Below are 24,350 nucleotides of genomic sequence, written 5' to 3'. Positions count from 1 at the left end.
TAGCTAAATGAAACAATGATTATTCCTAAGGGAAAAAAATGTAGTTTTTCTAAGTCTCAGAATTAAAAATGATTTTGAAAGTAAAATAATGTATTAGATCATGGTACACTAATTTCCATTTTCTTTGTATTTTAACCAAAAATATGATTAAAATTATTCAATAGACAAAAAAAAAAAACCCTACATTTATAAGATACCCTATACTGTGTGTGCCCTTTAAAGGTATTAGTTGATCTAGAATACATGTAAAATTTTACCTGGTTGAAATACCATTTTTAGATTGAATCCTTCCAGCTTAAATCAATCTGCTCTTACATTCTTATGATATCAGATATTTTGCTCTCTTTTGAAGGCAACAAAGGTAATATAAGTTCCTACATCTGAAACCTGTCACAAGGCAGAGCTCAATTTAACAAAAAATTGTATATACTTATGTAATCAGAGAAAAGCTGTCATCTTGCTGATATCTGGAAGCCACTGTACTTTGAAAAATGTGTCTAAAACATACTGTAGAACTAGAGGTTGTTTTTGTTTTTCATTGTGTGGGCAAATTAATGAATGTGGACTTTGTATTGTGCCCCACTCCTTCTACCCTGCATTTGCCTGCTGTATCTCCTTTACTTCAAACAGATACAGTCTAGAATCACTCGGATACTATCCTCAAAGCCTATTTACCCATTAGATCTAGAAATAGAATTGAGTGCAAATAAAACTCCATTCTCATTTATTTATCTCAGAATTGAATTAATAGTTCTCAGTTTTTGAGACATAGGCATCATTGGTCCGTTCATGATCCATTTTATTCCAAAAGTAATTATTTAATTATGGGATACCAAAGTCCAATTATGTAGTCTTCACATATGCAGTTCTATAGTGAACCGATATACAGAAATTGTGGTTGGGTGAGGTCAACTAAAAGGCTTCCAGTCTGAAATTCAGGCTGTGGCATCTGGTTAGTATCTTGGAATTAGAAGGAAGTAAAAGGTCTGCGGACGTACAAAGTCTGTTAATTTGCCATCAAGTATGGATTGTTCAGTCTCATTAAGCACATAGGGTCTTTGTCACTTTTGTTGCTCTGTGACACAGGAGTTCAGTATGAGTGACTTCACAGCTTACGGAGGTTTATTTTACCCTCCAAGGGCAGGGCCCAGTGTGTGTTTGGCACGAAGAAGGTGTCTTACCCTGTGTTCGTAGAGGTGAGGTCTAGCCAATGACTTTAGAGACTATTGTAGACAGTTAAAAGTACTTTGTTTGAATGTGTATTTCACATGGTGTTCGTTAGGTCTTGATGCCTGTGTATTTCACATTTAGATAAAAGAGGTTTTTGCTCTGGCAGGCCTGGGTACAAAGCTAATCCTCTCTGAAGAAGGAAAATTAAGGACATATTTCACCAGTTGATACCTGGCAGTAGATTAATGACTGGCATTTCTAAGACTGCATGTCAAAGAATTTAAATAAACATTTGTTAACATGATGCATTAGAGTCAATGCGCTCTTGTTGCTATCATTGTAAAGGGAAATGATTCAGAAAAAAAAGGGAAGCCTTGTTAGACACATGAAGAGGTCTTATGGTACTTCAGAAACACTATTTTTAAAGATTATTATCCTTCAGAATAGAATTTTAATACCATGTTCACACACCTTGAGAAGAAAATAAGATCCTCTAATTCATGAGCAAGGTTAAACATTTTTCCATGTGCTTGAGACCCTCATTAAAATAACAATTGAGTTAACCCAGTGGTTTGTACTAGTATGCATCACAAAGAGAAGGAATGTTGGAGAACAGAAGAGCTAAAGTAGGCCTTGGTGGGCCCAAGACTCAACCCTATAGCTAGATGATCATTATCACTGAATATTTTAGCCTGAGCTGCTTTTGTGTTAATAACACCAATAGTACAAGTCCCATCTCTGTCACAGTTATTGTAACAATCAATGAGATAATAATAGTTGAGCATTTTTGTGAACTTTGAATTGCTGTATAAATATAAAACAATTTAAATACAAAATCTTGAAAGGAATTGTGGTGGGACAAGCTGATTTAACATTTATTAAAACAGTACTATATGCTAAGTACTGTACAAATAATCTGTATTTTTTAAAGCAGAATTTTTCAGTTTGCCGTGTGATTGTATTTTTTTCTTAAAGATTTTATTTATTTATTGGACAGAGAGAGAGAGAGAGAGACAGCGAGAGAGGGAGCACAAGCAAAGCAAGGGGAGTGTGAGAGGGGAAGCAGGCTCCCCGCTGAGCAGGAAACCTGATGTGGGGTTTGATCCTAGGACCCTGGGATCACAACCTATGCTGAAGGCAGACGCTTAATTGACTGAGCTACTCAGGCACCCCTGGATTTAATCTCATAAAAAGTATAACCCATTCTACTCCACTAGTAAGAAATCAAGAATCCGATAAAATTAAGCGTTTTGCTTTAAACCATGATTTTTAGACTACTGCTATTCCTTTATAACGGACTGATGATGCATTATAAAAAATCATCATAATAAAGGGGCTCAGTGGGTCAAATGTCTGCCTTCAGCTCAACTCATGATCTCAGAGTCCTGGGATCAAGCCTCACATGGTGGTGGTGGTGGAGGTGAAGGGGAGGGGTTGGTGTGGAAGTTGGGGGGTGGTGAGGAACCCTGCCTGCTTAGCGGGGAGTCTGCTTTTCTGCTTCTTCCTCTTCCTCTGCATGCTGCTCCCTCTGTTTGTGCTCCCCACCCCCGTCAAATAAATAAAAAATCTTTAAAAAAAAAAAGTAAATAAAGGGTTCTTACTGATCTTTTCAACTTAAGTAGATATATTTTATAGAATTTAAGGATTACTTATGACCAGATTTTTTAAAGTAAGATAAATATCCATGAACATGTAGACAAACATACTATATTTCTTAAATAACTAAATTAAATTTCTTAAATAACTAAATAACCAGATTTTTAAAAGTAAGATAAATATCCATGAACATGTAAACGAACATGATAACAACTATATTTCTTAAATAACTAAGTTGGGGATTACAAAAATATTTTTCTGCTTATACATTTGCTTGCCTTACTTGTGGAAAAAAGTACATATCATGTTGATTACAAGTATATTATGTCATAAAAGGTGTTTGGTTACAGAAAGACAAATTTTTAAGAACAATACAACGCAGTATATGCAGAAGTTTAGAGGTGTGGGGTTATCTGCCTGGGTGGGCACATCTTTTGATGTGTGGACGTATGTACGGATCACTGTACGTGTCGTGCTTCAGTGTGCATCATGTAGTGCTTCAGCATGATGGCTTCAACGTGATGTTAGTGCTTCAGAGGAGAGGATCTTCTCAGAATGGGAAGGAATGGCCTTAGATTTGAATTGCTCTGATTCCTTGCGTAATCCTCCAGTATTGAAATGTTGAAGTGTGTTGTGAATGGTATAAGAAATAATAGCATAATGGAATGGAACGGGACAGTCATTGGTCTGAATCTGGACTCCACTATTTCATGGTTGTGTCCCCTTGGACAAGTTAGCTTCTGTGTGTGTAACTGTGTCAGTCTGTAGAATGTGGATAATACTACCTTGTCTGCTGTATTTTTTAATTCAGTGGTAACTTACGAACCATCTAGGAAAGCATTTGACAAATGTGGGAGCCACCAAGGGCAGCTGTTACTAACTCAACAGATAACAGGCAGGATCCAGTCCACCAAAAATCTTGAGCATTCTCTGATTTGGTTTTTGTTTTATCTTGTTTCTTACTTCCCTGCTCTTTCTTTTTCCTTCTTAGTTTTCAGGCGTCTAAAAGGTATTCTTACTTCTGACATTTCATTTGCTTTAGCTTTGAACCCAGGCTCTCAATGTCATTTCTTTGCTTAGAATTATAACTTTTGACCAATCCACCCAACTTAGATTAAGTTGTCTTCCCTGTCTTAGCACATGGTCTACATGAGCAAAGCAAAACATACGTAAGCCCTGACATCATTGAAATATTGCTATTTTGTGTTTAAAATGTGCATAATGAGTACAGGTAATAAGTATTAGTTTTTCATTGTCTTTTAGTGAACTAACTTACCAGCCAGAAGACAGTATTTATCAAATGGTGGAAGTCTGTGCTGATTCTCACTGAAGTTTGTTCTCGACGGTGAACAAACTCATGATGTGGGGACATTTTCTGAACATTCTTCTTTGAGATCTGATATCAGGAAATGTAATCTCTTATTACATTGAAATAAGGTTTCAATGCTTTATTTTTAAAATTATATATCTATTCTATAACGTTATTATATTAAATTATATCTATTAAATTATGCATCTGTTCTATAACTTTCTTGTTGGTAATCACTATAATATATACTCCTTATATTTCATAAAATATAAAACATGGAAAAAACTTCATATTCATGAAAAGTTATCTGACATAAACTCCTTTTTTGAAGGTAAGAAACACCCGTGTGTGACACTCGCATGGATTTTCTGACTCACTTCAGCTTTACAAATAAGGGAATGCTGTACTTCTAAAAATAATAACATACTTAGGAACTTGCTATCATTAAAGCGTCATAAAAACTATTAATGAGTTAACATCTTTTGAAGGTTACATTTTGTTGGATCTCCAGTGTTTTTGAAATTTAAGAGTATACATCTGTTTTGTCTCCAGGTTCAGCAATATGTTTCTTCAGCCCAAATTCTTAGCAGACTTTGTGTGATGTGTGGGTCGTGGCTTACAGACGTGGGTCACCCTAGGAAGAGCCAGGGTTTTGCCTTTGTTAGTTTCATTATAAATGAAGAATTACACTGGAGAGCCCTTAGAGTTCTAGCAGATGGTCCTCTAAAAGTGGCTGTTATATGTAAAGTGTTTTATGGGAACTTAGAGATAATCAGGTAACACTACAAATAATGCCTGCTGAATATGCAGTGGGTAAGAAACGTATCAGCACTCTTTTAAAAATCAGTTTGGCCTCTGGACTCGCAAGCCTACAAAACCTACTTATGTAGTTATAGTATCTGTGTTTTTCTGTATAAATCTTTGCAAAGCTGAGGTCATTACTGTTTGTTTTTATGACCCTAAGCAATATTCAGTTTTATTTTACCGAATAAACTACATAGCTATCAGCTAAACAATAGCTACATAGTGATAGCTATTATTTCTGACTATACTTCAGTAAAATACAAGCTTTTTCTTGATACAATGGAGACAACCACTTCCCATCCAATTTTTTAAATAGCTCTTCTTTCCTGTTTGAATCTGTCATGTTTCATGGATGCTAAAATGTTTTTGTAGAGAGGAATGTCTTTATACACCATTTTAAAATAATGAGATCCATTCCAAATATGGAATTGCATGTTCCTTAATTCAGTAGTAAGCATGTATTCCTTTCAAAACTTCACAAAAATTATAAGGATGCATAAAAATACATACCATTAACAATAGTGGTCAAAAGTATTTCTTACACTTTGATTCTCAAAATTATGCTTCTTACTTATAGAAATATGATAATCCCTTCCAATGTGTATTTCAACCTATTTGGTTTACGTATATATTTAATATACATAGGCTCTTCTATTTGATTTAGGTGGTGGGAAGTGCCAAAAGTTATGAATATATATTTGCAAACACATGTACATATCAAATATAGTGATTGTACACTATGTAACCATACAGAGATGGAATACATATGTACCAGGATGTAATAAACTTTCAGTTGACGCAAGAGGGAAAAAACGCATTTCTTGCTCAAGAGATATGACAGAGCCTTTTACAAATGTTAACCTGTCAGATACGCTCCTCCCACAGAATCTCTGGCCGCTTCTGTCAGGAATTTTGACTCTCAATAAAATTAATCATGCAGTCATTGAAAGCAATGGATTTACCAATTAGTCTTGTCTTATAAAATTATCTCAAAATTATAAAAAAAAATCGAATTGTTATTTGCCTGGTTGGGAAGTTGGTTGGAGGAGTAGAGTTGATGTAGATGTGTATATTTAAATCAAACTAATAATATCCTTAAGAAGCAAAAAGAATAGCAGACATTTATCCACCCATTCATTCATTTTAAAATTTTCATTTGCAAATTTAAAAGTGAACTCAATGAGAGTTAAGCACCTGATGTGTTCAAAACCCTGAGCTAAATTCTATAAAAGTGAAAATGTGGGACACCTGGGTGGCTCAGTGGGTTAAGCCTCTGCCTTCAGCTCAGGTCCTGATCTCAGGGTCTTGGAATCAAGTCCTGCATTAGGCTCTCTGCTTGGCAGAGAGTTCGCTTCTTCCTCTCTCTCTGCCTGCCTCTCTGCCTACTTGTGATATCTGTCTGTCAAACAAATAAATAAAAATCTAAAAAAAAAGTGTGAAAATATGTGCGTGTGTGTGTGTGTATATATATATGTGTGTATGTATGTGTGTGTATGTGTGTATGTATATATATACATACACACATATATATATACATATAATGCATAATATACATCATATCTGTATTTAACTTAGTAAGAAAATGAGAGCTGCATGAAAGGACAGATATAGGACATATGCAGTTGATTTTGTTACTACATATTTCTCACTAAAATTATCTATAAAATCAAACGAATGATTTTCTCTCTCTTTGCAAAGTTTTGTGTAACTCATTGATCAGAGATTTAAATATCTTAAATTTAAATATCTTAAATATCTTAAAAGCTATTTTATTGCTTAGATTTTGGACCTACATGATCTCTCAGGGCCTTTTGGCTAAGATCAAGTGCAGTATCTGTTCTTATCAGTTTGAAATACTTTAAATAATAACATGTTCTGAGAAAAATTTGTATGTGAAATGTGTTTTGAAAGCCTTCAGTGACCACTCTATTGAACCAAAATTCATGAAAAACCAAGGTTAAGGGTCTCTTTAATGTGAAGAAAGGATAAAAGACTTTAAGGGCAAGACAAAGACTGTATAAAGTGGAGACCCAGCACCCTCCTCTACTTTTCAGGTATAAGCTTCCCTGGGTCCATCCCCAAGAGGATATCTGACTGTAGATTATCTCCCTCTCCAGGGAGGGGTTCTCTACAGCTGCAGATCCAATTTTCGTTATCGTTCTGAGAGACAGAGCTGTTCTGGCTACAGCTTTTCATGTTGGTTTAGTATAGACCTTTGTAAATTATAAACCATTGGTATCAGTGTGTGTGTGCCATGAATATTAATTTCTATCTGTCTCATCAGTGTGGAAGCTAATAAGAGCCCAGTAGATCATATTTCTGTATAAATGCAGCAGTCTGTGTAGAATTGGCCAATTTCTGGAGTCTGACCTTCCCAGAATATTACCTCCACAGATGATCTCATTATTTAGAGCAGAAATTACAAATAAAAATTGTAGCAGTATCTCAAAAATGTCTAACAAATGTTGAAAAAGAGAATTTCCAACACTGAATATTGTTACCTGAGCACAGGACATGTACAATATAGATGAAGTTTAGATCGAAATAGTCTTCCTGGCTCCTCTGCAAGCTATCATGAGTATCACTTGCAATATCAAGGACTGAAAGAGAAATGGGTGAACCATGAAAGTCATTTCTGAAAGTCCATGTGTAGACCGAGATGCCTGAACTTGTATGATATCAGGTCCTTATTATGAACATGCCATTATACTCAAGGACCAGATCATAATACCAAAGGCAAGGTACCTATAGAATCTCAATTGCTCCATGAGTATGAGATAAATATCAGCCAAGTTTCTGATATGTCACTTGCCTCTTCAGTATGTTGATTCACAAGAACCTCTTTTGAGAAAACATGATAACTTCAGAATTACAGTGATCTCAGATAGAATATTATCAGAAGCTGTGTTATATCTCCAGAGGTCCCTGGAGAAGCAATTTGGGAAAGATCTGGTGGAAAGCACTAGAAATCAGAGTCCAAATTCAGCTCCAGAGAAGTTATCTGATAGAAAACTGAGCATCCCAGAGGTTACATATCTGCTTAGTTACTCATCCAGAAAGAAGAGAGCTGGTTATACTTTCCATGGGCTGAAACCCAATCACAAGGTAAACTTTGACAAATTCCTTTTTTTTTTTTTTAAACTTGAGTATAGTTAACATACAGTGTTACATTGTTTCAGGTGTATAATACAGTGACTCAATAATTCTATACATTATTCAGTGTTCATCATGGAAAATGTGCTCTTAATCAGCTTTAAAAAAATTATAGATAATTTGTACAATACACTACAGTACTAGTTTGATAAATATTAGTGATCCTTGTATGTATAAATCCAACAACAGCATTGTTAAAAATGAAGGTAGTTTTCCTCCCCAAGTCTGATAATTTATACTAGTTATGCTAATATTAAAACTTAGTAAGAAAACCCCTGGGGATAAAAATACATAATATGTTTATTAAAAAAATAATAAATTAAAAAAAAAAACTTAGAAAAAAAAACAGTAGGACGTCTATGTGGGGACTATAGATGTCTAGTGAATTAAGACACTTAGGTGGCATAGTTATCTCATACCTACAGTTACTCTCTCCTTACTATCATTTGTGGCATAAGGTCTTAACAAATCTTTTACCAAGCTTACAAATAGATGGTAATTATTAATAACCTTTGGTTCTATTCAGAAAAGGGCATCCATAATTCTTAATTTCTACATTTCCTGGGATTTTCTAATATTTTATGGAGATTCTGCCCTGTGTAGCTAAGGGTAGGGAAGAATTGGACCATTTTGTGTCCCGTCATAGGCTATTGCAGCAATGGGGACAGTATTTGTTCCACCAAAGAGAAATTATGCTCTAAATCAGTTATTTGCAACATCTGGATGGCTAGATGCTGTCATTTATAATGCTGTATCTGCATTCAGAGGTGCTGAGTTTAAGGAATTTGTAAACAGGAACTTTATCTGATCTAAACATACAGTAGGCATTTTCACTATATCATTTTTATGGCTACTTAATACAACCCAAATATTCAATTTCGTGGAGGGCAATTCACCGGTTGCACCTACTGTAGGGCATTTATTTATATTTCAGGAGAGCACAGAAGTGCCAGAAGGTTGGTTGTGGGATTTAAAACCTTTTACTCTAGGACCGGTCTTCCAAAGCCACATCAATAATGATTGAAAGTTGTTCATCTCTGCGGGCAGTTTAGTAGCCTCCATGAAATCACTTAGTGGTCCGAATTTAACTCCTGAGGGAACTGTCATGATTGACAGTTTGAACAAAGAGGACAAGAGTGGAAAGGACCTGTTAACTAGGAGTGAGTGAATTTCTCCTGTGGGCATGACAGTGTTTATCTCCTACAATTTAGCTTTAAGTGACCTGAGAGTTTAAAAATGGAGAAAGATGTTTTATTCAGTGGAGGAATATGGGGAACAGAGCATAGTTTTATCCTAGTGAATACACAAGAACAATCTTCTAATTCTCCATTGCCGGCCTCATGTAATGCATCAATTAGAAGTGAATATTCTGATGCTTTTGCTTTGAATGTCCATATTTACATTTTTAAATTGTATTAATGTGAACTATAACATAGCATTCATTACCATGTGACTAGCAGAAGAAGCTGAATACAGAGTTGAATGCATTCTGCTCTGTTTTATATTATTTCAGGGAAACTCTAATTGGAGCCAGTAAATTGGTGGAGCTAACAAATTCTGAGGAAAAATTTACCAGAATCATCTCTGGGCATTCTTAAGATACGGTGTTACCTAGCATGCTTAATATAATTCTTAATATAAATCACAGACTAAATCTTAGCAGTTTGTGGCTATTCCTTTCTGCATAACCTGTATGGTTACAGTGGTGATGAGGCTTCTCAATATTAAACTCAAATTGGTGTCTTCCTCAGGTAAGTTGAAACACTTTTCTGGAAATACTTCAGATCCTAGAGGAAATGAAGGGAAAATGTAGAACCCTCTCCTAACTATTCTAAATGAGTGGATATTTAATAAACCCTTAAACCAATGGCAGTTATATAATAAGTACTAAGTACTAAATGCTTGTTAAATATAAAATAACTTTTGCATAACTACTTTTGAAATAGTTTTAATGATTTGTAGACCATATTTGAAAATTCAAAATCTCTTAAATAGCAACTGTTTTAGCAATGTTTATAACAGGCATTAAAAAAGAAAGGTTATGTGACAAAGAATGAAGGGACACCTATTACTTTTTTCGTACTTTTTTCTGACTGCATGGTCCCAGAGCACTAAGGGGTCTTGCCACATTGGTCTTGATTTCTACATGGTTGTGGTTGACCAGTCAGAAACCAAGGTAACTACCTCATGGTTCACAGCCCTCTGCCAAATAATGGTTCAGATAGCAGTCAGTGCTATATATGCCTTATATCACAAAACCTACTATCCCTGATTGACTTCTTTTCCCTAGTCAAGTAGTAGGAAGTGCCTAATTATTGTTGATTCAACTTCTCTGTAGAACTCAAAAACAGTCTTCTGCTAGGTCATGTTAACCAGTGGAGTTTTCTTGGAAATAGCATTACAGTCTTGCTCTTAGACAACTTGTGTGACTGAAGGATCTGTTTTGCATAGGAGAAAGCTTTTGAGAACATCATATGCAATAAATTTCCTAGATTGATACCAAATTTTTCATATTCTAGAGAATATGAGTATACTTCAGGATAACTCCATGAAATGAATACTTTTGAATTAAATAACTATATGGTTTTATCTCTTTGACTCTTTTTTTTTTTTTATAATGTTCCTTACTTGTAAAAATCACAGTGGAATCCTATACATTGAATTTGGTGATCAAATAGACAATGCTTACATGATCCCTGATATAACAGATGTAACACCAGTCACAATCTCTCTAATGCTTCATAGAAAGTTTATTTCATTTCCTAAAAACTCCAAACACAAATAAGTTTTTATCCTTGGGTGATGTGAAATTCTAAGGACTAAATTATGTACCCTCTAAATTCATATGTTGAACCCCAAACCCATAATAAACCCATAATGTGAAGATAGGATTTTAGGGGAGTAATTTGGTTTAGGTGGGGTCATGAAGGTATGGCTCTCCTGATGGGGTCAGTATCCTTTGAAGAAGAGGAAGAGAGGCCAGAACTTTTCTCTCTACTATGTGAAGACATAGTGAGGAGGAGGAAATCTCCTACCAAGAACTGAATCAGTTTGCACTTTGATTTTGAACTTTAGAAGTGTGAAAAATAAATGTCTGCTGTTTAAACTACCCAGGCTCTGGCATTTTATTATAGCAGCCCGAGTTCACTAATGCATGAAGAAAAAAAAGGAATTATACTGATTATCTGTTTCTTACTTTATTCTTGATCAGAGGCCTGACCTAACCAGTGTTCTTTCAGATTAGTCATGATTTACACGGGGTTGTGTCTGACCTCTCTCTCATGAACCAAGGTGATGGTTTCTTTAAACCATAATAATCCTCTGCCAAATAGTGGTTGGATCTTCCACACCTTTTTAAGTGCTTCACAAGAGATGGCTTAACACTTAATCAATACTCCTTGTTTACAAAAATTGACTCATTTATTAATTTATATTTTCCAAAATAATTTTAATTCATTGTCACACAAAAGTTGATTAATATTTCAAGTTCTTAATTATGTTTGAAATGTTGACTCACTAATATCCATTGATTTCCAATTTATAGGTAGAATAACCAATGCAAAATGATTACCTTTTTGTAACTACAGTTATTACATTATTTATACTTATATGTGTTTACTTAGTAGTTTTTGCTTTCCTATCAACTACTTATTCTTAAGCTCCAGATTAAAAACGCTTATTTCTTTGTAGTTAGTGGTTCTATTCAAAGATAATCACTGCTATTAAGATATTTTAACTAACATTTTTTGCTAATTAATTAATGCCATTTTTATTTTTATAATAATTTTATTTTTTCTATTGTTTACAATAATTTCATTAAATTTTTATGTTCTGCCCTGAATGTGGAATGCAATACTATCATTTGCCTATTTTAAAAATCTTTCTATATCCCACTAAGTGGCATTTTAAACCATTTTTCTTCCTAAAATATTTCATATTAATTTTCTATAAAATTTATCATATCACCTTTATTACCAGCAAGTCCTTACTAAAAGCAAAATATTTTATGTCTTTAATCTTTTTACACACAAACTGTAGTTAAAAAGGAAAATGGCAACTGGATTTCTTGGTTCTTATAGTGTGCTATTGCCAAAATATTACTACAGTCATTGTCTGAGGTACATAGTTTGAAAAAAGTTTTATAAAAAATAGGTTGATGTGACTCTAATTAATATGTTTGCAAAATTAATGAGTAGGAAATTTCACTTCTGCTCTGAATGTTATTCATAATTGTAGTAACCGAATTATAATATTGAGATAGGACTGCTGAAAGTTCAAATATCTTAATAGTGTTTTAAATTTATTTATAATCAATAGTTAAATTTTTAATAAACATTGAACACATACTATGTAACATTAGTATATTAAAATATAATATGTAGACTTAATAAGTGTGCATTTAACAAAGGAAATCAGAATAGTTTTTATTTTTTTAAATAATAATGACTTCGATGATATGCCTAGGAAGCTCCAAACACTAATTTACTTTTTTCTGAGTACAAGAGAATTATGCTGTGTCTGTTACTAGTGCCAGTCTAGCTAAGGTCATAAACTTCATTTACTTCATTTCAGAGATCAGAATATCCCTCTCTTATTGAGTTTATAGTATGTTTGCCCATTCTTCCTACTCTACCTAATGAATCAGAAAATATTTTGAATATGGTACTTAGGGAGGTGATGGAAGACATCAAAAATACTTTGAGTGTCTTAAAACAGCCAATACAGATGGAAGTGAAAAGGTGTTTAAACTTTCTAGAAAATATCTGAGGATTGATAACTAAAGTAGAGTCTTTTCTTTCCTGTTTGACAAAGAATTTTAGCATTAGGAATTTATCCTCACTAAATTTGTTATTGTTCATCTGAGATACTTTTGTTATCTGAAAAAAATTGGAAACAAGCTAAATGCTCATCCAGAGAATGAAGAAAATCATGGTACAGCTTGTTAGTATGTGATTGTGTAAGTTATATCCAATAAGATGGTTTATAATAGCATAATAAAATGAGTAGAAGTAATAAGCAGTGGCACTAGGTATATAGATTATGATGACTTTTTTCTAATTTATAACTCTTTTTCTTCTAAGTACTGGAAAGCAATGGCAAAGAAAATACACCAAAATTTTAACAGTAAATATCTTCAGGTTAGAATTACTTTTTTCCCTTCATATGTGTATATTTCCTTTTGTGTGTACACATTCTGTAAAATATTTACTTTGAAAAAACTACCTTTGGCTTATGGTAGGAAGTGGTCTGCGATCTAAGAATTAAGTATTCATTATAATAGTGATGTTTATGGGTGATAGAGATATCACCACATATACTTGATTTTCTCATGCAAATGAGCATCTCAACGTTTTTCACAAAATAGTTTTTATGAAGCTTTTATGAATAGTTTTTATGAATTCTGCTGAAGAACTGTCTGTCACTGCCCTGGTAGATTTGTTATGTCTTCCTAAATTGTGGATGGTTTTCTGAAGAATAAATTCAGACTTTGGGGGGGACATTCTTTTGGTTTATTTTGTCCAAGAAAAGCTGATTAAATAAATTTGTTTATTTTGGTTCAACTTTTTCCTTTTTTATAATTATACATCTAAGAAGTTTTATGCCAACTTTTTTAAATGTAAAAAAATATTCAAGTACATTTAGATGAGTTAAGAGTATTTGGAAAATGACTGTCCTTTGTGCATGTTAAGAAACTATGTGCTCATTGAATTTTCATAATATTCTTTAATGATAAAATCAGATATTTTCTGATTCATAAAGTTTTCTCTGGTCTTTTCAACTGGATATGAGCTCTTTCTTTTCAGATATCACTAGTTTGTAAATCTTGCAGCACTTCCAAGGTTTTAACATATATTATAGGACTTCTTTGAGTACTAACTCTAGACTTTAACAGATTATAATGTTTAGGGCATGATATTCTTTTCTTAATCATTTTTGTATCTTTTTCTTCTTTTCCCAGGTTTTTGAATATAACATGTACTAGTATTGTTGACTGACTTTCTTGAATACTAGGGTATTTCTTGTTGTTATTTTTGTAGTTTATTCTGTGTTCAATTGAATGTCTAAATAAATCTAAGTTTGGAAATGCAGGACCATGAAATCAAGAGAAGAGTAGAATTTACTGCTGTTTTAATCTTGTCTACTCCAAAAATGTTTTCTCTATAGTAAATTTTAATGTTGTCTTTAATAATTAATGTATCCTTCTTAGATTCAAAGCTAGAAATCTGCGAAGACAGATCTTTAACTATTCTAAACACATTCTTTCTGATTTTATAGAGTATTTACAATCTTGGTGTGATATTTTCAGAATGAAAACCTTACTCTTTTTTTTTTTTAAATATTGTGTTAGTTACCATACAGTACATCATTAGTTTTGATGTAGTGTTCCAAGATTCATTGTTTGCATACAACACCCAGTGCTTTATGCAATTCGTGCCCTCCTTAATACCCACCACCCCGCTCACCCATACACCCACCCACCTCCCCTCTGAAACCCTTCATTTCATTCCCAGAGTCCATAGTTTCTCGTGGTTCATCTCCCACTTCAACTTCTCCCCCTTCATTTTTCCCTTCCTTCTCCTAATGTCCTCCATGCTATTCCTTATGTTCCACAAATAAGTGAAACTATATGACAATTGACTTTCTCTGTTTGACTTATTTCACTTAGCATAATCTCCTCCAGTCCCATCCTTGTTGATGCAAAAGTTGGGCAATCATCCTTTCTGGTGGCTAATATTCCATTGTGTTTGTGGACCACATCTTCTTTATCCATTTGTCTGTTGAAGGGCATCTTAGTTCTTTCCACAGTACTCTTACATTAGTCTTCATATGGCAACAGTTTAAATTTTTAATTATTCTTCTTCTGAAATATATCTAATACCATCATATCTTTTGTAACTTTCTGGGACCAAAAACATATTCTGTAATACACAAATAAACAAACAGTTTCTGAGTTATACAGTAAATATATTTTTAAAGGACAAGAGTCCTGTTTAGCTTTTTTGGGTACAAAAATGCATTAAAATATTGCTTTAATTTTAACTAGGTAAAATTAAAAATACAGTACTTCACTCATAGTGGCAAGAGTTAAGTACTCAAAAGTCAAATGGGGTTATGGACTACCATTTTAGATAGTGTAGGTATGGAATATGTCCATCTTTGTAGAAAATTCTGTGGGGCATCAGTTTGTTATAGTTTATCATACCGCAGCCTTCATAAACACTTAACACTAGCTCCTTTCAAACTTCTAGCTTAAAAATGAAGAGACAAGTTCTAGGATTAGTTGCATTTTCATCAAAATATTCATTTTTCTCTTGTCATTTGCTTTGTAGCTATAACATCTCCTTGACTATTCTTACAATGTAAGCATTTTTTTTAATTTTTAAATTTATTTTCAGTGTAACAGTATTCATTGTTTTTGCACCACACCCAGTGCATGGATTGCATGGAGTAACGTAAGCATTATTTCAGTACCTCAGAGCTCCTTGATTTTTTTTTTTTTTTATCAGTGGTTTTCAGCAATTTGATTATGATCAGTCTGTCGTTTTGTTTATTCTGATTAGAATTCAGTGAGATTCTTGGATCTGTGGAATGACAGAATTTTCATCAAATTTGGGAGATATTTGACTATTGTTCTTTTGAGTATTTTTACCCCTGTGGGACTCCAGGTGTATGTATATTAAATAGCTTGGTATTATCATTTGACTTACCGAGGCTCTCTGCTCAGCTTTTTTTCTTAGCGTGTTATCTCTGTAATACATCTTGGATATTCACTATTTCCATAACTTCAAATTCACAAATCTGTTTTCTGCAGAGTCTTATCACCTTTAATATCCATTAAGTATGTATTTTTAATTTTAGATCTAGTTTTCATCTGTAGACCTTTGTTAACATATATAATGTATTATTTGCTTCAGGGTCCCAGGTCTGTGAATCATCAGATGTCTTACACACTTCACAGCACTCGCCATAGCACATACCCTCCCCAATGTTCATAACCCAAACACCCTCTCCCTCCACGCCCCCCGCCCAGTAACCCTCAGTTTGTTTCCTGAGATTAAGAGTGTAGACATTCCTTTAATTCTTTTTTTTATATCATTAATTTTTCTCCTGGTTATGGGTCACACTTTTCAATTCATGGGATCTCTAGGAATTTTTTCTTGAATGCTAAAGATTTTGTATTTTGTGTTGTGTGAGTTTTATTTTTTTAAAAAATAAGTATTGTGCTTTGCTCTGGTAGACCTTTGGATTGTTTTTGGTTTAGTTCGATCATCTTGAGACTTGTTTTTAAGTTCTTTTAGGATAGTCGCAGAGTACCTTTTACTGTAGGGGATCACTTATCTGGTGTCTGAATATAATGCTCCAGGGGGCCAGTTTGGACACTCTAATGTTGCTGGTAGGAACTTGAATGATTCTCAGCCTTTTATGGGTCTGGTAACTGACAGCTTTCCGACCTGGGCCGGTTCACCCCTCCTTAGGCAACCTGGTGGTCCCCCACTCCCGGGAGGTCACCATATTGATGCCGAACTTAGTGCGGACACCCGATCGGCATAGCGCACTACAGCCCAGAACTCCTGGGCTCAAGCGATCCTCCTGCCTCAGCCTCCCGAGTAGCTGGGACTACAGGCGCGCGCCACCGCGCCCGGCAACTGACAGCTTTCCAATAAGTTTTTAACCAACCTCATAGAAGCTGAACTTTTGCATGCATATTCTAGGAACCAACATAGACTCAAAAGATCCTGAAGACAAGTGGAGTAGTCTGAATAACTCTCTTCTTTCTAGAAATCTGCCTCACAATTTCCTGGTTCGTCAGACTCCCTGAGCTCTGATTTCTAATGCCTCAACTCAGTAAGGTAGCTGTCTCTGCTTTCAGTCACACGTATGCGAACACATTACACATATACCCATATTGCAGCTCTATGACCTGAAATATGTTCCTTTTCTCTTAGATGTCATGGCTCTGCGATGCCTGTGGTTTAATGTCTGAAAACAGTTATTTCGTCTATATTAACCTGATTTTCTAGTTTTTGGAGTCAGGAAGGTTAAAACCCCTGTTATTCTATCATGTCAAAAAGTGAAGTCCTTCGACTGATTGAAGATTCATGTAATATAGAAGTACAAGCTAAATATTATACTGTGAATTAAGACAATTTTTCAGAATGTTGAAATATCAATGTACAACACTGTGACAAAACTTTGTCATTATAAATGCTGATAGAAACTGGCAAGCAATCTTGTGTGAGAGAGTAAACACATACAGACTATAAGGTGATGAAGAATCAATAAGAAGAATTACACAATTGGCAATTTGGAGTTACAGCTTTGAGAATCATTTACATAGAGCAAAAAGATGCAGTCAGAGAGAGCATGTGGAATTCTAGGATAGCTGTGCCTTCATCTTAAATTTGACTCAGGGTCATTATCAAAGACAGACCACTGGGCTCTGTCAGCCATGGGTCTGACCCACTCAAACAGTTCTTGAGTTTGTATTTTAACCAGTTCATCCCTCTTTAGGAGATAAAACATCAACCATAGAAATGGTTTATTATTGAAAGTAACTCTACTATATGTCTAAAAACATTGATCACATAAGAGCAAAAAGGAAATAAGAGTATTTCTATGAATTGCATTACTCATGTTGGCCTGGAGTGGTAAGAAAGGTAACTGGATTCTGGAGCCCCCAGAATGGATCTTTAGTTTTCCCTTTCAGTGTGATTAAAATACATGAAATTATATGAGGTAGCTAGTCACTTGTTTAAAATACATATGTACACCTTGACTTTTCTGTATCCAGTTGATTCTCAGAGCATTTGTCTTGAGATATGCAATAACTCAAACTGCAAAATTAAAATCAAAATTACCAGCTTTCCTTTCCTTTAACCCTAACCCTGAATAATTCCTAAAGCAACCACTCAAGTCTAACTAAACTGAAATAAAACAAGAAAGCAACATAATCCTTGATTTGAATGATGCCATACTATTACTTTTTATGGAATATCTAAATGTTTATGAACTCAAACTTCATTATAAAGGGTTATGTATAATTTTGACAATTTAGTAAAATTTTAATAATCCAAAATGTGATCATTAACAACCTAATTTGAATCATTTTTATGTTATTTGGTTGCTCTTGATTTCAGAAGTATCTGGTTTAGTCAGTAAATTTTCAAACATATTCAATTTATATGCGTTTAAGATTTCTATCACTTTAATGCTCAACTTAGAAATATTATTTAAAATTATTTTTTAAAAAGATGTATTTATTTATTGTTTTATAGCTATAAGGTTTTAAAAGAGATTATTCATATAAAAGTATATAAATGTATATAGATATGTATGTGTATATATATCTGTATCTATCTATCTATATATAGCACTGATAAAATGTATTAATTAGCTGATGTTTAACAATGATCATCAATATCAGAGATTGTATCCTTGTTGAAATTTTAGTTTCACCATATTAGTTTTTTAAAAGTGGTAGTCACTTTAGAAGAAAATGCCTGGCCAAAAACAAAAGAAATAAGGAAGGAAGGGAGGGAGGGAGAGGGGAAGGGGGAAGCAGGGAAGGGAAGAATGGAAGGATGAAAGGAAGGAAGGGAAAGGAAAGAAAAGGAGGGAAGGAAGGAAGGAAGAGGGAGGGAGGAAAGAGAGAGAAAGAAAAAAGAAAGAAAAAAAGGTGCTTAATAAATATTGTTGAATAAACAAATGAATGAATGAATTTTTAAAACCTTACAAAAATAAATCTGCAAGTGCTGGAGTACTTAGAAATAAAAGTTTCATTGAGTTTAATTAAGCACAATTAAATACTCTGCCAAGCTCAGAAAACAGTTTTTAGAAATACTGGCAGTCCTTGGGCAACATAGGAGCTGTTAGTTAAATGAATTAAAAATGAGTTTGAGAATAGAAATTTCAACACAGATGCCAGTCTACTAATTTGCTGATCATTGATGAAAACTAGCTACACATGTTGTCTTTTTTTTTTTTTTTTTAACCAATATATGAAATTGGCTCCATTAAGACAATGTACAGAATTAACTCTGGTTAAATCCCTTACTTATGCAATTACATTTTTCTTATGTTAAATTTTTAAATAAATTTTTAAACCTTTTTTCACTCCTACAGCATTTAGTGGAAAGAATTGTTAGTTTCTGATAATGAAAGATCCAATATATGTGCATTTTATGGAAAATGTAGAGCTAAAAATGCATGTGCTCAACAATATAAGGTGGCTTATTCCTCAGACTTCCTTCTGAAAAATTGATTGACTTAAAAATGCAAACAACTACAAAAGATTTCGTCATTATGTGAGGCTGAATTTTGGATAAATAAATCAGGAATCCATTTATAACTATATGCCAAGTGTTTATAAGTGTTTTCTTCATTTTGTAATTCAGTGTTCACCTTTTATATTTCTAAATTTTCTTCTCAAGAAAATCAGCGCTAATTAGGGATTTGAGATTACCTGGTACACTGTTGAAAAATGTTAAATATTGGTAGTATCCATCCAACCTAATTCTTTTCCTTTTGATTATTTCTGTTTGTTTGTTTAAGGATTAAAACAAGGTGAGCCAACCATGACTGGCAAAACACAGACCAGCAATGTCACCAATAAGAATGACCCCAAGTCCATCAACTCCCGAGTTTTCATCGGCAATCTAAATACAGCCATTGTCAAGAAAGTTGACATTGAAGCCATTTTCTCAAAGTATGGAAAAATAGTTGGATGCTCAGTTCACAAGGGTTATGCATTTGTACAGTACATGAGTGAGCGACACGCAAGAGCGGCAGTGGCTGGAGAAAATGCCAGGATCATTGCCGGCCAACCACTTGGTAAGTCGTGCTCACATATGGCTTTCACATTAGTGTTCTCGTCTTTACGCATATCTGCATACAATTTAGCTGTAACAAAGCCAGCACTACCATAATATCTGTCTCTTATTTAACCAGGTATAGAATTTGCATATTGGTAATTTATATTATTTTCATGTTTTTGTATTGTTTTACATGTTTCTTATTTTTTCTGCCAGTTTACAGACTTGAGATCAAGTCCGTGTTGTAGGACGTGTTCCCTCCACCAAGCCTAGGAGGTCCAGGCAAATGAAAAAATATGCATCATAGTTTACTTTATTTGACTTGAAACAGTACCTGTCTTCCAGGAAACACTATGCTAAGCAAAAATATAACTCTGCCTTTTATACTTTTAGCATCTGCTCTGAGGGGTTAGCATATTTTCCTAACTTTCTGTTTTTATTGTTTGAAGAGAAGAGATAGAAAATAGCAATAAGAAGTTAATCGAGAACTGGAAAAGGAATATAACCCACTCTTTCTTATCTAGTCCAGAATCTTGTATGTCATGCCTGTTCAGTCATGATCAAATTTTTATCTAATATTCAAGAAATATATAGGTTTTTTCCAAAGGAGAGAAAACAATATAGTCTGAAGTAAAATGTAAATTATTAGGAGGAAATACTTTATAATAAATTTGTGGATTAAAAAATAAAAATTAGTCTATTTTTCTACAAGAGAACAAAAACATAATTAAGACACCACTGATCCCTTAATGTATACCTCTTCTCCTGTCCAGATTCGTATTTTAAGTTGATTATACAACATTTTCTCTCAGCATCATATGCCCAGAACAAAACCCTTTTGATTTTTCACACCCTCAATTTCCCTTCATTCCCAGGCTTCTGCATCACAGTAATCAATTTTTCAAACAAACACTGAGTTGTCAACTCTGATTCTTCTTTTCTCTCCACACTGCAAATATAATCCATCATCATGTTTCTTGCCTTCGATATATCCCAAACCCAATCATCTTTTAGATCTGCCAGTAGCCATCTCATCCAGGCCACCATTGTGCCTCAGCTAGGCTGCTTAAGTAACCACCTAACAGGTCTGCTTCTTTCCACTCTCACCAGTATCCCTTTAAAAACATAAATGTGGGGGCACCTAAGGCTCAGTGGGTTAAAGCTTCTGCCTTCGACTCAGGTCATGATCTCGGGGTCTTGGGATCGAGCCCCACATCCAGTTCTCTGCTCAGCGGGGAGCCTGCTCCCCCCTCTCTCACCGCCTGCCTCTCTGCCTGCTTGTGATCTCTGCCTGTCAAATAAATAAATTAAATTAAAAAAACAAAACCATAAATGTGACGATGCCATTAACATGCTCTTAAAAATCTAATGCTTTTCCATTTCACCCAGGGTGAGATTTATATTCTATACTACACCTCGAATACCTCACACATTTCCAAGTTCGTCTCCTTCTCTCAGTCTTTGTGTACCGTGTCAGTAATCCTGGCCATCTTGCTATGCCTCAAACGTTCCAAGATTGTTTTTACCTCAGAGGCTTTGGACTTGCTATTCCTTCTGCTCAGAAGACAGATCTTTGCTAATTTATTGTTCCCTATTTGATTATGTGCTGTACTCAAATTTTCCTTCCCCAGAGAGGCTTTTCCTGACCAACTTACCTAGTCTTCTACCCTCTTGCCTACATTATCCATTTCATTATTGTACTTTATGTATTTTTTTCATAGCCTTCATCAGTACCTGGGATTACATAATTTATGATGTATCTCTATTATGTCCACAGACATAAAGATGAAGGGGCATATAAAAGAAATAAGCTAAAAAGAAAGAAGTTAAAAGCATAGACAAACTAAGTTAGAAGAGTGTTAAGGACATTATACTATTTTTTTTTAATTTTATTTATTTATTTGTCAGAGAGAGAGAGGGAGAGAGAGTGAGCACAGGCAGACAGAGAGGCAGGCAGAGGCAGAGGGAGAAGCAGGCTTCCTGCCGAGCAAGGAGCCCGACGTGGGACTCGATCCCAGGACACTGGGATCATGACCTGAGCCGAAGGCAGCTGCTTAACCAACTGAGCCACCCAGGACATTATACTATTAAGTCACATAACGTAGTTATGAAAAATGTTTGGGAAGCCATAGAATTCAATAAAATAAGAGTGAAGTCTGAGGTGATAGTCTTCGGACGTTGGGAGGAAGGATTTTTACATAAGTGTTTGCTTGCTACAGACCCACAAATAATCACTTATATATAGGAATATAGTTTTTATTTACCTTTCTCTAATTCATTTTTTTTATATTTTAAAGAAAGGTAAAGCTTTCCAAAAGACATTGATAAATTTTTTATTTGTTCTTTTTTTATTTCCCTTAACGTCTCCATTCTGCTTATTACCTTGAAATGGAAATTTTCTGACAACTTTTGTTTTTCTAAGTTGAAATTCTTATTTCAGGGCCACATTCTAGCCAATGTTAGAGAAATGCCCATTTATTGCCTATATCCTGATTGTTACGAAACTAACACATACTTGCAGAAATGTTTTAATTATTATTTTTTAAAAATTCATTATCAATATATGGCCAATTAAAGGTCCAATTCACTTACTAATGAACTTTATTTTTTTAAGTGATCTCTGCACCCAACATAGCACTCTAGCTCATGACCCTGAAATCAATAGTTGCACATTCTTCACTTAGTAATGAACTATAGCTAATTTTCCAGAATCCCATTTCCTCCCACTGTTCAGTTGATTACTCTCCTATTGAGAAGAATGTAATTGATAAAGAGAACATCAATACTAAAAATTTTGTGGCTAACTTAGAAAAACCCAAGAAAAAAAATGATGACACCAAATCACTACTCTTTGAGAGCCACAGAATTAAATTGTGCTTCTAGTAAGATATCATTTCTCATTCTTAGTCATTTGTCTCAGATCCTCTCTTTGTTGTGTCCTCAGGTTAATCTCTGGAGCATATATCTTGATCAGCCATAATCACCCTTTCTGCCTGAATCCAAGTTAAAAACTTTATTCTTTCAGCTGAAATCTAGTCTTTCACACTACTTGAGTCTAAAGTGTACATCTTGGGGCTCCTGGGTGGCTCAGTGGGTTAAAGCCTCTGCTTTTGGCTCAGGTCATGATCCCAGGGTCCTGGGATCAAGCCCCACATTGGGCTCTCTGCTCAGTAGGGAGCCTGCTTCTCTGCCTGCTTGTGATCTCCGTCTGTCAAATAAATAAATAAAATCTTTAAAAAAAGTAAAATAAAATAAAGTGTACAACTTTTCATACAAAGCATATGCTTTATAACTGTTAGTAAGATTGCTTTTCGGGTCAAGTGTCTATGGTTTTTCTAAAACCATATTGCTGGAAATACAGGCAAGTCTTCCAGTTGTCCCTTAAAGAGGAAGTTTCCCAGCCAAGTCCTAAAGAAGACTCAGTTTTCCAAGAAGTCTATCCATTTATGACTTCAAATATTGTACCTTTATTTTTACTGACCAGCAAAATTTAGGTTTAGGTAAATCACTTTTCTTCATTAATTTTTTGACTTCAAATAAACCCTTTATGATTTGCAGACCCCGCCAAGCTCTGTAAGCCCTTAAATTGAACTGAATTGATGATGGATCAAATAACAGAACACCGTCATATGAAACTGATATTAACTTCATGTACCATAACTTGTGTAAAGCATTCTTCTTTCTCTTAGAATGAGAAGAAAATTAACAGTGATGAAGCCTTCCACTGGGTCATTACGTTACCTATATTATCTTATTTGCTCTCAATACATAGTTAAAATAACTTCTTCTAAACAGAAATGATCTTTTCATATCACTATGTATTCAAAATTCTTTATGTAAAATTTACAGATTAAATATCAAGGGGCGCCTGGGTGGCTCAGTGGGTTAAGCCTCTGCCTTCGGCTCAGGTCATGATCTCAGGGTCCTTGGATTGAGCCCTGCATTGAACTCTCTGCTCAGCAGGGAGCCTGCTTCACCCTCTCTCTCTGCCTGCCTCTCTGCCTACTTGTACTCTCTCTCTCTGTCAAATAAATAAATAAAATAATTAAAAAAAATAAATGTCAGTAGTATCAGAAAAAAACTGAACATTCTGTAGAATAGGTGAGTTTTTATAGTTCTATGAAGGTTATAAATATATCCTTAAACTGAGAATAGGCTATGAATGTGATGAAACCCAACATTTAATAAATGAAATATGAGGGGCTGTTTTGACACTGGAAGATTTTAACTTGGAAAGCAGGTGTTGAATTGTCTTTTACTGAAAAAATAATCCATCAACTGTTTGATGGATGGATTAGTGTGATATAAAACTGGAAATGGGACATGTAATGGGAAACTACCAAAAGAGGAATGGAAATTATGGAAGTGAAGAGAGGAAAATGAGGAAAAATAGGTAGGCTTAAATAGGTAAGATTAAATAACTAGTTGGCACAGTAGGTGAGACAGACAGAGATAGAAGAATCAGGAATGATTCCCATGTTCTGGGTTGAGGATGGAGAACGATT

The 24,350-nt window shown here is 34.5% G+C and overlaps 1 protein-coding gene and 1 pseudogene across 1 annotated transcript in view; both read left to right on the top strand.

Moving 5' to 3' along the window:
• The window catches only part of RALYL (RALY RNA binding protein like), a 695,589-nt gene that overhangs the window by 307,184 nt on the left and 364,055 nt on the right, over positions 1 to 24,350 (top strand). Inside the window, 1 exon segment of the mRNA XM_044245381.1 lies at positions 19,586 to 19,864. Coding sequence (XP_044101316.1) covers positions 19,586 to 19,864 — 279 coding nt within the window.
• On the top strand, positions 6,676 to 6,809 carry LOC122905590 (annotated as a pseudogene).

This window comes from Neovison vison, chromosome 4 (assembly GCF_020171115.1).
Source record: "Neovison vison isolate M4711 chromosome 4, ASM_NN_V1, whole genome shotgun sequence".
Classification (NCBI taxonomy): domain Eukaryota; kingdom Metazoa; phylum Chordata; class Mammalia; order Carnivora; family Mustelidae; genus Neogale; species Neogale vison.
The sequence above is the reverse complement of the archived record's forward strand: the minus strand, read 5'-3'. Positions and strand labels throughout refer to the sequence as shown.